The 14,904-nt window shown below is 43.1% G+C and overlaps 1 protein-coding gene across 3 annotated transcripts in view; it reads right to left on the bottom strand.

The window, feature by feature from the left end:
• Positions 1-709: 709 nt before the first annotated feature.
• DHX33 (DEAH-box helicase 33) overlaps positions 710-14,904 on the bottom strand; it is a 28,883-nt gene continuing 14,688 nt past the window's right edge. The window contains exons 7-13 of one of the 3 annotated variants that reach the window (XR_014238156.1): positions 14,082-14,292; positions 13,835-13,923; positions 10,606-10,733; positions 10,015-10,218; positions 8,241-8,327; positions 1,890-3,264; positions 710-1,843 (exon numbers count right to left, since the gene is read on the bottom strand). Coding sequence is in view for 2 of the 3 variants with exons in the window: in XM_082370649.1 (XP_082226775.1) it covers positions 2,956-3,264; positions 8,241-8,327; positions 10,015-10,218; positions 10,606-10,733; positions 13,835-13,923; positions 14,082-14,292 (1,028 nt within the window). In the remaining variant the exon portion in view is untranslated. Of the gene's footprint in view, positions 3,265-8,240; positions 8,328-10,014; positions 10,219-10,605; positions 10,734-13,834; positions 13,924-14,081; positions 14,293-14,904 lie in introns of all 3 variants that reach the window. The other 2 variants (XM_082370650.1, XM_082370649.1) reach the window with 2 other exon arrangements.

Raw genomic sequence — 14,904 nt, 5'->3', positions numbered from 1 at the left:
TGCAGACCGAAGGCACAGCGGGCGGGAATGCGCCCTCTGCTGGTGGCCTCCGGAGAGGCCTGGAATCCGATTCCTGAACTTCTTTAGCTGAGTCGGCCTGAGTCTGGTGTCCCAGGCTTGCTGTTTAATTGGCCAGCATCCGTTCTCTCCAGTGGCTGCTTACACTCTCCAAATTTCCATCTACTGTTCTCAAGCACGGCCAGGCTTTCTATGACTTCGTGGAATGCACTCTTGCCACCACCAACTTCCAAAGACCAGCCTCCGGGATCACCTCCCGTAAGAGGCCTTCCTGGAACTTCCTCCTCTCTTCCCTGAAAAACAGACTCATGCCTGTGCGACCCGGCCCCTGTGCTTCATTCTTTTCTCAGCAGAAACCTCCTGGCACTGCTGGTTTACCTGGCAGCTGACCCTCACCCCCACCAGACCCGGAGCTCCTAAAGGCAAGAGCCCTGGTAAATTCCTGCAACCCTCCAACCTTACACCCAGGTTCTGATGGGACATTATTTTTCTGGGGGTAAGAAGCCACAGCTTACATTAAATTTAGGTTAAGAACTAATGTTCCTACCTTACCAGGACACATAAGATATATAAGGTAGCAAGAAAGTAAGTCTTCCCAAATCAAGTGGCAAAGATAAGACATACTTAATATAATTTAAGCAGCATTCTGTGAATAAGGGAAAGGAGACCCAAGAAAGAAGACACACACATGTACAAGATTCACTTTTAATGGATTTGATAGTCAGGTGCAAATTTGAGCATTATATACAAGAGCCAGTGCTTCTTTAGAGCTCTCTCTCTTTGAACAAGAACAGACTCTCAAAATACAACATAAACCTGAACCAACTAGATTTTTTTTTGCTGCCAGTTATAATATTCTGATCAAATAAAATATAATAAAATTCTTGCTTCCCCATAGGTGCAGTGTTTCCTTCTACGCACAAGGAATGGTATCTTAGATGCCTGGCCACAGTTCTAAGCATTTCTTGACAGCTGGATTAAATGGATTTATGCATCACAGTACATAATCAGTCTTATCCACAGAGCAAAAACTTGTCTCCATTCTGGCATCTCTTTACCAAAGGTTTTTACCAAGAACTGGGTGTTGGCAGTTCTTAGATCTATGCTGCTCTGGAGGTTTCACACTCCATGATTACTAGAAGCAGAAGACAAACATCTGAGGCATGTGATCTGCTTGGAGTGCATCTATTTACATGAAGCTGCTCAAGGGAGCTAGTGATTCACCTAGATATGGATTTCACAGGCTGGAAAAAAGGTGGCACACCACTGGAGATTGTAGGATTGAAAAGAGTAGCTCAAGGTTAGACTGCAACATCATTGTGAAACATTTAACTTTCTTAAGAAAGTTTGAAGTGTACTTATCTATGCCCTGCAGCTCAATGTAAACAACCATGTATTTCTTTGTAGTAATATGGAGAGTCAGACCGGCTTTTCCAATCTGATTTAATCCCTGAGCAGCTATGTTAAAAGTTAACTTTTTAAAAAGCCCAATAAAAAACTACTGTATGAAAACTCTACCAGAATGTTAGTGATAAATATATTTTTGTACAGAAACACAGAAGCTATTTACCCCTTATTCCTGCTCAGAAAAAAATATACATTTCCTGAAATGGTTCAGGTAATTGAGCTGGACATAAATGATTAAAAGCTAAATTTTACTTGCCCCAGAGAATACCTCTATATAATTTGCTGAGGAACATAACAAATTACCCCACTCCCAATTTTCTACCAGCATGATGAACGTTTTATTAAAAATACAATATTTTCTTTTACCAATACCTTTTGAACATTTTATTAAAAATACAATATTTTCTTTTACCAATACCTTTTGAACATTTTATTAAAAATACAATATTTTCTTTTACCAATACCTTTTGAACCGTAAACATCCTAGGCCTCTATTAAATAAAGGAATAACCAAAATATTGCACGTGTGTGTTTTGACCAATTAAGCACAATAAAAGGGCTAAATCTTGGCGTCTTCTAGGGCATAGCATTCTCTGGGGAAAGATTATTTGCTTTTGATAATTAAATAGCTAAGAAGGACTTTTGGTGGCTTTTCCCTCCTCAAAATATGAAAACAGGAAGAGACTGTGGAGACCCTCTAATCCCCTCTGACAAATGTGGAAAATGAGGGCTAGAGAGGGGTGAGTGGCAAAGCCAGGCTGTCCCCAGGTCCCTAAGAAGGAAAAATGATCATAGGAAATAAATAAAAGAACATAAACACTAGATGAGGTGATGGGTGAGCCAAAGCTGCCTGTGTCCTCACCTCCGCCCACCCGCAGGGCCAGAGGAGAAATGCCTTAAGCTCAGCTCAGAGACACTCCTTAGGCTCAAGTGTTTATAGTCCCAAAGCACCTCCCTCCTGAAACAGAAGTTAATCTCTTCTGTTTTCTGTTATAAAACTTCATGCAGATAGAAGTTAAAATAGATCCAAGGTCAACAGCTCTGTGACCTCTGGTGGTCCCCTTTCCAGGCGATCCCCCTCAGTCTCGAGAACTCAGGGGGTTTTGTTGCACCTGATTCACATCGTGTAGAAAAGCAGTAACACCAACCGAGCTCCACGGCTCACGATCCACGGCGTGGTTATCGTGGGCAGGCACAGCTCTGGGTACTTTCCTTTCATTTGCTCTAAACCTCATGACCCCAACCCTGTAAGTATTATTATTATCACCCCCCACTTGGCAGATAGGGAAACCGAGGCTCAGAAGTTAACTAAGTCACCCAAAGTCGCCCAGCAAGAACTGAAAGCATCATTTTGAAGTCTCCAAGGTCGCTACATGTCTGTGTGGTTCAGTCAGAGGAGTTTAGACAAAGATGCTTTCAAGCTCCCAGAGACCGGGCATGATCCCGCCTGTTACGACCGCGGCCTCTCTGGGTGCCAGCGTGAGAGTCCGCGGCGAGGCCGGCTGCGGCCCAGCTCCCGCCCCGGGCGGCTCAGTTCCTGGAGGCCCTGAGCTTCCTCCTGAAGAAGTCGGGGGCAGCCTCGTACAGCCACTCGGCGTCCACGACGCACAGGTCGCGCATGTAGCACTTGTTGGTGAAGAGCAGCTCCGTGTACACGACGCAGGCCGGCTTGCAGTGGAAGAGGACGGACGAGGGGTGGATGGCCACCGGCTGGTGGGTGTCCGTGGTGGCATAGGAGCCGTCGGGCTGCAGCTCGGCGGTGCTCACGAAGAGGCTGTGCGCCAGGCAGCGGCGGACGCTCTCTGTGTCCCCTCGCGACGACACGATCGGCATGGACATCTGGTTCGGGAGGAAGCGAGACACGGAGAAGACCCCAGACGTGAGTGCTGTGCCGCCACCTGTGGCGGACGGAGCCACGCGCCCCCCCACGCAGTCCAGGGTGCAGGGCCCGCGGTGGAGGCTGGCACCCGGGCGGCTGCCTGCCACGCCTGAGATCAGGGCTGGTGGAGGACCACCGTGTCTACTGTCAACAGAAAATGAGGGGCTCACGAAGCCAAGGGATGGTCTGGCAGGAAAGCTGTTCGAGTACAAGAAGGGTTGGAAAAATGTGTATAATGCAGAACACAACACGCTACTATGAGAAGAAGTCACTGTAGTGCTAACAATGGGCCGCTGGCATCAGGCACAGGCCTGGGTAAGGGTGACAACTGTCCCCTAGGGACGTGCGGGTGGTCCGTGCCACGGGCTGTCTCAAAAGACGCCTTACACACGAAGACAGTCACCACAGAGCTGCTCACGGCAGCAAAAAGTAGACACTCTCTCAGTGCTCAACACAGGAGAACGCGAACACAAGCAACCCCACCTCTGAGGTGAAATGTGGCGCGTCATAAAGCCATTGAATATATAAACATTATGGCCTCTGAGAGGGAATATAAGCTGACAGGAAACTTTTCGGTTGACGATTTGGCCATGTCTATCAAAATCTAAATTCCCCATCTAGAAGTTCATTCTATGTGTACCAGAGCACAAACATTTATGAAGGAGGATGATCATTATAGCACAACCTAAATGACCACCATTAGGGGCTCGGCTAAATAAACTGTAGTGAACACAGTGAACTGTTACGAAGTCACTAAAAAAGAATGAGATGCACATATGCAGGCACTGCAACACAGCCTAGACACGAAGTATTCAAGAAGTACTCCAAGTGGAAAAAAGCAAATTGCAAAACAAAATGTTATACATTTTGTGTTAAAAAGAAAACTTCATCATGGTGTATGATCTTTTTCATGTGTTGTTGGATTCTGTCTGTTAGTATTTTGTTCAGGATTTTTGCATCTATGTTCCTCAGTGATATTGGTTTATGATTTTCCTTTTTTGTGATATCTTTTTCTGGTTTTGGTATCAGGGTGATGGTGGCTTCGTAGAATGAATTTGGGAGTGTTTCTCCCTCTGCAATTTTTTGGAAGAGTTTGAGAAGGACTGGTGTTAGCTCTTCTCTAAATGTTTGATAGAATTCTCCTGTGAAGCCATCTGGTCCTGAACTTATGTTTGTTGGAAGATTTTTAATTACAGTTTCAATTGGCATATAGTAATCCTTTGCATTTCTGTGGTGTCAGTTGTGATTTCTCCTTTTTCATTTCTAATTTTATTGATTTGTGTCCTCTCCCTTTTTTTCTTGATGAGTCTGGCTAAGGGTTTATCAATTTTGTTTATCTACTCAAAGAACCAGCTTTTAGTTTTATTGATCTTTGCTATTGTTTTCTTCATTTTTATTTCATTTATTTCTGCTCTGATTGTTATGATTTCTTTCCTTCTACTGACTTTGGGTTTGTTTTCTTTGTTCTCCTTTCTCTAGTTGTTTTAAGTGTAGGGTTAGATTGTTTATTTGAGATTTTTCTTGTTTCTTGAGGTGAGATTGAATTGCTATAAACTTCCCTCTTAGAAGTGCTTTTGCTTCATCCCATAGGATTCTTCAATATATGCAAATCAATCAGTGTGATACACCACATTAACAAATTAAGGAATAAAAACCGTATGATCATCTCAATAGACGCAGAAAAAGCTTTTGACAAAATTCAACACCCATTTATGATAAAAACTCTCCAGAAAATGGGCATAGAGGGAACCTACCTCAACATATTAAAGGCCATATATGACAAACCCACAGCAAGCATCATACTCAATGGTGAAAAACTGTAAGCATTTCCACTAAGATCAGTAACAAGACAAGAATGTCCACTCTCGCCACTCTTATTCAACATAGTTTTGGAAGCCCTAGCCACTGCAATCAGAGAAGAAAAAGAAATAAAAGGAATACAAATTGGAAAAGAAGAAGTAAAACTGTCACTGTTTGCAGGTGACATGATACTATACATAGAAAATCCTAAAGATGCTACCAGAAAACTACTAGAACTAATCAATGAATTTGGTAAGGTTGCAAGATGCAAAATTAATGCACAGAAATCTCTGGCATTCCTATACACTAACAACAAAAAATCAGAGAGAGAAATTAAGGAAACAATCCCATTTACCACTGCAACAAAAAGAATAAAATACCCAGGAATAAACCTGCCTAAGGAGGGGAAAGACTTGTACTCAGAAAACTATAAAACACTGATGAAAGAAATCAAGGATGACATAAACAGATGGGAGAAATATACCATGTTCTTGGATTGGAAGAACCAATATTGTGAAAATGACTATACTACCCAAAGCAATCTACAGATTCAATGCAATCCCTATTGAACTACCAATGGCATTCTTCACAGAATTAGAACAAAAAATTTTACACTTCGTATGGAAATACAAAAGACCCTGAATAGCCAAAGCAATCTTGAGAAAGAAAAATGGAGCTGGAGGAATCAGGCTCCCTGACTTCAAACTATACCACAAAGCTACAGTAATCAAGACAGTATGGTACTGGCACAAAAACAGAAATATAGATCGATGGAACAGGACAGAAAGCCCAGAGATAAACTCACGCACATATGGTCACCTAATTTAAGACAAAGGAGGCAAGAACGTAAAATGGAGAAAAGATAGCCTCTTCAATAAGTGGTGCTGGGAAAACTGGACAGCTACGTGTAAAAGAATGAAATTAGAACACTACCTAACACCATACACAAAAATAAACTCCAAGTGGAAAAGACCTAAATGTAATATCAGACACTATAAAACTCTTAGAGGAAAAGATAGGAAAAACACTCTTTGATATAAACCACAGCAAGATCTTTTTTGACCCACCTCCTACAGTAACAGAAATAAAAACAAAAATAAACAAATGGGACCTAATTAAACTTAAAAGCTTTTGCACAGCAAAGGAAACCATAAACAAGACAAAAAGACAACCCTCAGAATGGGAGAAAATATTTGCAAATGAAACAACAAAGGATTAATCTCCAAAATATACAAACAGCTCATGGAGCTCAATATCAAAAAACCAAACAATCGAATTAAAAAATGGGCAGAAGGACTTCCCTGGTGGCTCAGTGGTTAAAAATCCGCCTGCCAATGCAGGGGATATGGGTTCGAGCCCTGGTCCGGGAAGATCCCACATGCTGTGGAGCAACTAAGCCTGTGCGCCACAACTACTGAGCCTGCGCTTTAGAGCCCACGAGCCACAACTACTGAGCCCACACGCCTAAAGCCTGTGCTCTGCAACAAAGACAAGCCACCGCAATGAGAAGCCTGCGCACCACAACGAAGAGTAGCCCCCGCTCACAGCAACTAGAGAAAGCCGGCACGCAGCAACGAAGACCCAAAGCAGCCAAAAATAAATAAATAGATAAATTAAAAAAAAAAAAAGGGCAGAAGACCTAAATGGACATTTCACCAAGGAAGACATACAGATGGCCAAGAGGCACATGAAAAGCTGCTCAGCATCACTAATTATTAGAGAAATGCAAATCAAAACTACAATGAGGTATCACCTCACACCGGTGAGAATGGCCATTATCAAAAAATCTAGAAACAATAAATGCCGGAAAGGGTGTGCTGAAAAGGGAACCCTCCTGCACTGTTGGTGGGAATGTAAATTGATGCAACCACTATGGAAAACAGTATGGAGTCGCCTTAAAAGACTAAAAATAGAACTACCATATGACCCAGCAATCCCACTACTGGGCTTATACCCTGAGAAAACCATAATTCAAAAAGAGTCATGTATCACGATGTTCACTGCAGCACTATTTACAATAGCCAGGACATGGAACCAACCTAAATGTCCATCGACAGATGAATGGATAAGAAGATGTGGCACATATATACAATGGAATATTAGCCATAAGAGAAATGAAATTGAGTTATTTGTAGTGCGATGGATGGACCTAGAGTCTGTCATACAGAGTGAAGTAAGTCAGAAAGACAAAAATACCATGTGCTAACATATATATATGGACTCTAAAAAAAATGGTACTGATGAACCTAGTTGCAGGGCAGGAATAAAGATGTAGACCTAGAGAATGGACTTGAGGACACGGGGTGGGAGGGGGAAGCTGGGGCGAGTTAGAGTAGCATCGACATATATACACTACCAGATGTAAAATACATAGCTAGTGGGAAGCAGCAGAATAGCACAGGGAGATCAGCTCGGTGCTTTGCAGTGACCTAGAGGGGTGGGATACAGAGGATGGGAGGAAGGCTCAAGAGGGAGGGGATATGGGGACATATGTATGCATATGGCTGATCCACTTTCGTGTACAACAGAAACTAACACAGTATTGTGAAGCAATTATACGCAAATAAAAATCTATTAAAATAAAGAAAAAAAAAGAAAATTTTATATATGTATCCATGTATATGTGTATACACACACATATACAAAAACATACATACACAGGAAAAAATTCTAGAAGGATCTACACCAGACTATTATTTATCTTTGGAGGGGCAGGATTAAGGAGACTTTTACACTTTCTGCATTATATATCACTATTTTCTGCACTGTATCAATTTGTAACAATTATGCATGGCTTTCGTAATCTGAAAAAAAATAACAAAGATATTTCCACTAAAAAAACAAACCTTAGGAAGAATTCTAATAACATTGGAAAACACTTTTAAAGTTTATAAAAGCTGAATATAAATTATATATACAATGTAACTAATGATGTAAAAAATTCATTTAAAAACAGGGCTATGAAGAAACTGGTGAGAGGTGGAGCTGTGGCTAATTTTTACTTTCTTCCTTATTTAAAAATTTTCCTACAATGAGAGGGTGTTTTTGCAATCACTTGCAATAAGCAATCTGAAATTTTTCACCTAGAAAAAAGTTGACAGCTTAGCCCCCCAGAGAACACCAGGAAGAAGAATACCTTGAAGCAGATATCCCTCAGCTGTGATCTGACTTCAGCTACCAGCATCATATTCTTGCTGTTGACAAAATTCTCTTTGCACCAATCCTGAATAGGAGAAAAAAGAGATATCACAGTCCTCTCATTTCTATAAAGAGAAAAACATAGCACAATTTTTATTTTTAATTAAAAAAAAATTTTGGGCCTCACCACACGGCATGCGGGATCTTAGTTCCCCAACCAGGAATCAAACCCGTGCCCCCTGCAGTGGAAGCGCGGAGTCTTAACCGCGGGACCGCCAGGGAAGTCCCAGCATAATTTTTAGAACACTGTTCTAATTCAGACGGAAAACTTCAGTTGCCAAAAATAAATACAGGAAAATATCTTTATAGCAAAAAGCATGAACCGTAAAGGAAAACAGTAAAAATTTAAACTAAAGTAAAACCAAAAATTTCCGTAGGTCAAGTCACGATGAAAAAAGCTAATGACTGAGATATCTGCATCACTACACCCAGTAAAGAATGATTACCTCCAGAATATATTAAAAAATAAATAAATAAACAAACAAACAAACAAATAAATAAACTCCTACAAATCAGTGAGAAAATGACCAATACTCCAGTAGAAAAACGACAAAGGATATGGAGGGACCACTCACAGAAGATTAACTACAAATGACAATAAACTTAAGCAAAGGTTCTCGGTCTCTTGAGGAATCAGGGCAGTGCAGTTTCAAATAACTGAGATACTACTTCACATCCCTCAACGTGGCAAAAATGAAAAGTCATTTCAACTAAGAGCTGGAGAGGCTGGTGGAAACGGAAGCTCCTCTACACTACTCCGGGGAGGGTAAAGAGGTGCCGACAGCTCTGTGGACGCACAGGCCAGCTGGGAAAGCTTGATGCAGCTGCCCAAGACCGGCAGGCCCACTCCTGGGTGTCGACCCCAGAGCAACTCTCCCCCTGGTGCACAAGAGACCTGGACGGGATGGGCACTGCAGCTGAGGAGACGGAAACAAGTTGCAAAAAGGTAGCGTGAAGAAGCATTTATAGCATACAACGCCTGCGGATACAAAGTAAAAGCACATTGTTGCCCACCAGGACCCAGACAGACTTGACAGGGGTTACAGAACGGAGGAAGGACTGCAAAAGGGGCAGCTCAGGGCTCTTGTTATGTCCACAGCATTTTATTTCCGTAAAAATAAATTGAGGCAAATACAGCAAAATGTTTACAACTACTAAAACTGGGTGGTGGTTATTTTTTTTGTTTTTGTTTTTTGCGTTGAAGCACGGATAAAGCATGCGTGCTATAGCACAATTACTGATTTTTTTTTTTTTTTTTTTGGTGGGCCGCGCCACCCGGCTTGCGGGATCTCAGTTCCCTGACCAAGGATTGAACCTGGGCCATGGCAGTGAGAGCCCGGAATCCTAACCACTAGGCCACCAGGGAACTCCCTACAATGACTGATTTTATTCTATTTTATTTTATTGATCAGTGAAAGAAAATACTGCCATTTTCCATCTTGGTCCAGGGAACTGAAATACAAGAAAAATCTGCTATGAAGAAAGTTAGGGGCAGGTGGGGAAACAAATCATTTTGTAGCTAAGAAACTGGGTCAACAAATACTTCACGAACTTGCCAGCATTAGGTATGAGTCAAACATAAGCAGAGGGAACGACGGGAATCGTGCCTCCCCTGGTAACCTCCCTGTGTGCAGACATTTCTGAAATGACATCTGCCATTCACAGGCCCAAGAGGGGGCATCGTTTGAGAAGGGGAACAAGACAAGGCCTACCTTGTTTCTGCCTGTGTTCTTGAAGGCTCGGTAGATGTTAAGCAGGGTGATGTGATCACCCTCGCTGGATATGAACTTCTTCCGCACAGCCTGAACTTCATCCCGCCGGGAGGGGGGGTTGTAGAGAACGCTGTCCACTGACAGCAGGGAGATGATGGTCAGTATCTCCTCCGTGCAGTGGAATTTGGGGGACAGGAGGATGGTCTGCAAATCACAGTTAAAAACTGTGTAAGCCTAGTTTTCTCCTGGCTTCTGAATAAAGTATTTCCATATATTGCTTTTGCAGTTTCCCTTCTAAGGCGTTAAGGGGCAGGTGTTTCTAAAACCATGACTACGTATGTTATATTATTTCACTTTCTGTAAAACAGAGGGCTGCCTTCCCCGCATGATTCCATGTAAGTAGGGGGTCATGACTTAATATGGCTTGAATCCCACACTGAGCATAAGTCAGAGTTAGGCACAAAGTAGGTGTTAATAATTATTTACGAGAAAAAGTGAAGATTAATCTAGAAGCACTGGGTTGAGGAGTCTCCTCTGGGATGGCTGACCCGTAACACACAGAAAGCGGACTGAGGAGAGGATATCATTTACTTTGGCAAATTTGGGTTCTAACGGGAAAGCCGCCATCTTTCTTCCTATTGGAGTCAGGGTGAGCTGGCCGTCCTTGTTTTCAAGGGCACCCAACAGCTCCAGCTGGGCGATGGCTGCCTGAATGTGATCTAAAGAAAGACATAAAAAGGAGTCGAACATTCAGAACAGGACGAAGCTGCAGCTAGTTCATTACTTCAGGGCACTTCTGAGAAGCCTACGTCAAACCACGGCCACTCTGTCCCCATGAGGTCCTTTTCAAAGCTGTTAAGGACAACATTGTCTTCAGCTCAGTTCTCTTTAAATAGTGGCCCACAATTTGGCAATATGTGTGTAAATCTGAAACCCAGCAAAGTTACACTGATGAATTTCACCCCCAGATATACTCGGACATCGTACAGGGACCTGCATCTCCAGATGCACACACACAACAATGGAAATACCAGGTGCCTCAGAGGCCCCTGGTGAGAAGGACACTATTTACTACCTTATTCTTTTTAAATTTGAACCATGAAAATGCATTGCCTATTAAAGAATAAAGATGCATTTCTAAGAATGTAATAAATATATACACAGAAGGGAAATGATCTGTAAAATACATTAAGTGAAAAAAGCAATGTGCCACGCACCTATGGTCAACTAATCTATGACAAAGGAGGCAAGGATATACAATGGAGAAAAGACAGTCTCTTCAATAAGTGGTGCTGGGAAAACTGGACAGCTACATGTAAAAGAATGAAATTAGGACACTCCCTAACACCATACACAAAGATAAACTCCAAGTGGATTAAAGACCTAAATGTAAGACCAGACACTATAAAACTCTTAGAGGAAAACATAGGAAGAACACTCTTTTACATAAATCACAGCAAGACCTTTTTTGACCCACCTCCTAGAGTAATGGAAATAAAAACAAAAATAAACAAATGGGACGTAATGACACTTAAAAGCTTTTGCACAGCAAAGGAAACTATAAACAAGACGAAAAGACAACCCTCAGAATAGGAGCAACTATTTGCAAATGAAACAACAGACAAAGGATTAAGCTCCAAAATATATAAACAGCTCATGTAGCTCAATACTAAAGAAAAAACAACCTAATAAAAAAATGGGCAGAAAAACTAAATAGACATTTCTCCAAAGCAGACATACAGGTGGCCAAGAGGCACATGAAAAGCTGCTCAACATCACTAATTATTAGAGAAATGCAAATCAAAAACTACAACAAGGTATCACCTCACACCAGTTAGAATGGGCATCATCAGAAAATCTACAAACAACAAATGCTGGAGAGGGTGTGGAAAGAAGGGAACCCTCTTGCATTGTTGGTGGGAATGTAAATTGATACAGCCACAATGGAGAACAGTATGGAGGTTCCTTAAAAAACTAAAAATAGAACTACCATACGACCCAGGAACCCCACTACTGGGCATATACCCTGAGAAAACCATAATTCAAAAAGACACATGCACCCCAATGTTCATTGCAGCACTATTTACAATAGCCAGGACATGGAAGCAACCTAAATGCCCATCGCCAGACGAATGGATAAAGAAGATGTGGTACATATATACAATGGAATATTACTCAGCCATAAAAAGGAATGAAATTGGGTCATTTGCAGAGACGTGGATGGACCTAGAGACTGTCATACAGAGTGAGGTAAGTCAGAAAGAGAAAAACAAATATCGTGTATTAACGCGTATATGTGGAATCTAGAAAAATGGTACAGATGAACCAGTTTGCAGGGCAGAAATAGAGACACAGATGTAGAGAACAAACGTATGGACACCAAGGGGGTTAAGTGGCAGGGAGTAGTGGTGGTGGGAGAAAAAAAAAAAAAAAAGCAATGTGCCAGTGTCTATCGGTAGGAAAAGGATAAATGCATTTTGGTTTATTCATAGGCTAGAACAGTATTTAGTAATGAAAATGCATCAGACATAAACCTTATAAAACATGATGAACGAGAAGGGAAGGTCACTGGGAAATAGAGGCATAAACATGCCAACCGAAACAATGCACGTGCATGGAATAAAATATTCAAGAAAAGCGAGGGATTCACGGACAAAACCTGGGGGGTGGTGAACTTGAGGTGGGGAGTGCGGCAGCCTCCGGAGGCTTTGCAGCCCTGGTAACGGACGCACAGGTGTGGCTTTGATATTTCTACCTGACAGGAGTGTGCCTCGTTTGTATGCAGAGATTTAGCAAGTGAAAGAAAAAAAAGTGTAGAACAGTGCACAATGTGTGTTGCTATTTGTGTTTTAAAAAGAGACTATATGGAATTCCCTGGCAGTCCAGTGGTTAGGACTCCATGCTCTCACTGCGGAGGGCCGGGGTTCGATCCCTGGTCAGGGAAATAAGATTCCGCAAGCCGTGCAGCCAAAAAAAAAAAAAAGCAAAGTTGATCCCAGTCTTGAAGGCTGGTGCCTTTGCTCTTGGCCTGTTTCTGGAAGAAGTGCTGGAAAGCTGAGTGAAAGGCCCATAAGTGCTGTTGCACCTGGGGCCGGAGACGCCAGATCACAACCCTTTCAGCAGGCACCCCGGTCTGGGAGGAGGTTGGAATATACGTGTCTAAGGACTGATGAAATAAAATTCGTATGATAAATAAATAAATAAAAGACTACATGTACTTGCAAAGATTTTCTCTAGAAGACACTGGGAAATGGTCACAGTGGTTGCTGTAGAGGACGGAAACTAAGATCACGGAGGGGCCCTGTATACCCATTGACTGTTTACTTTTTTAACCAGTTGCGCTTCTTCACTTACAAAAAAGGAGAGAGAGGAAAAAAAAAGAAAATGGTATGTGTTGAAGAGATGCCAAGTACTAAGCTACCATCATTAAAACTACCAATTATTTTTTCTTCCACCATGGAGAGATTATCAGTGAAGGGCAGGGACCCATCAAATTCCAGTCAAAAGCAAAGAAACTTAATCTTTTCAGTGCTTTTGCTGGCAAAAGTACGATTTCGCTAGGTTTGCAGTATCCTGTGGACCCCCTCGACCACCTTCACTGGTTCCTGTGGTCTCGGAACCCGCCCGTGATGCCTACGTGAAGCCGCCGATCCTGCTCCGCGATGGTGCTGACAGCACCGCATCTCTCCTTTCATGATCCTGAGTTTCTTCTCTGAGAGTTAAGGCTGTTATCCACCAAATTATACTAAACAAAAGGAGACCGCTGGCAGACCTGGTTCTTCCTGTCCATTCTGTACACCTTCCCGAAGACCCCGCTCACCTGGAGACGGTTTGGACATGAAGTCAAAGGTGAGCACATCTGGGACTTTCATTGCGAGAAGCTGCAGCGTCACGTTCGTCAGGTTACACCTGCAAGTGTGGGAGACGCAGGTGGTTCATGCAGGTGCTCCTGACCCCCCAGCCGGCGAGGCAAGAGCCGCCCACCAAGGAGAGTCAGTCGGAGGATACGGGCCACAGGGACGGGAGCCTCGGGACAAAGGGCAGGTGTGGAAGCCCCTTGGGCCTACCTTTGGATCTCTGGCACCGTCATCTTCTCAAACTTCTCAAACTCATCCTCCGTGTAGAGCCGGTAACAGACACCACTGTCCTCTCTGCCAGCCCGTCCGGTGCGTTGCCAGGCTTGGGTCTTTGACACCCGCTGCACAGCTAACACCTCCAGGCCACTGTCTGGTGGGAGAACGGCCCGTGTTAGAGCTTTGCTCATCACATGAACAAACTCTACAACGTGGACAATCAGAAGCATTGCTCGGAACACCAGGGATCCTTTCTGTGACACACGTGAGTCCAGAAAAACTCAAGCCTATGTCAGAAAGCACAAAACCAGACTGGTCTGTGGTGAAACAAGGCCTTTGCTGTGAACACCGTGTGAAATCTGTGACTAAAACATCAGAAGGACCTCGTGCTTGGGGCAGGGACCCAGGAGGGTAGATTTCAGAGGCCTTGGCTTCGATCACAGGTGACAACAACCCCGTTTGCCTAGGACTGAGGGGTCTCCCAGGACTTGGGACTTTCGGTGCTAAAACTGAGACAGTTTCCAGCAAACCAGGATGGTTGGTTCCGCATCAAACGATGACCCAAAAATGAAATGCCTCCAGTCCCCTGTGTGTTGCATCCTCCCTCCTGCTCTATTATAAAAGAGAGACAGTGTAATGCTGTTATGCCTAGGAGTGAATGAGACCGAGTTTCTTATAAAGGTATATTTTGTGCCAGGCACTGGAGAACCAAGCCCTTTCACATACGTGGTCCCCAGAGACACACATGAATGAGAGCACCCTTGAAGGCTTAGCAGTGCATTTCAATTAAATGTTCGGGAGCCATAATTTCAGCTGC

This window comes from Balaenoptera borealis (genome assembly GCF_965194805.1).
Source record: "Balaenoptera borealis genome assembly, chromosome: 20".
NCBI lineage: Eukaryota > Metazoa > Chordata > Mammalia > Artiodactyla > Balaenopteridae > Balaenoptera > Balaenoptera borealis.
This window is presented reverse-complemented; position numbering and strand designations above follow the sequence as displayed.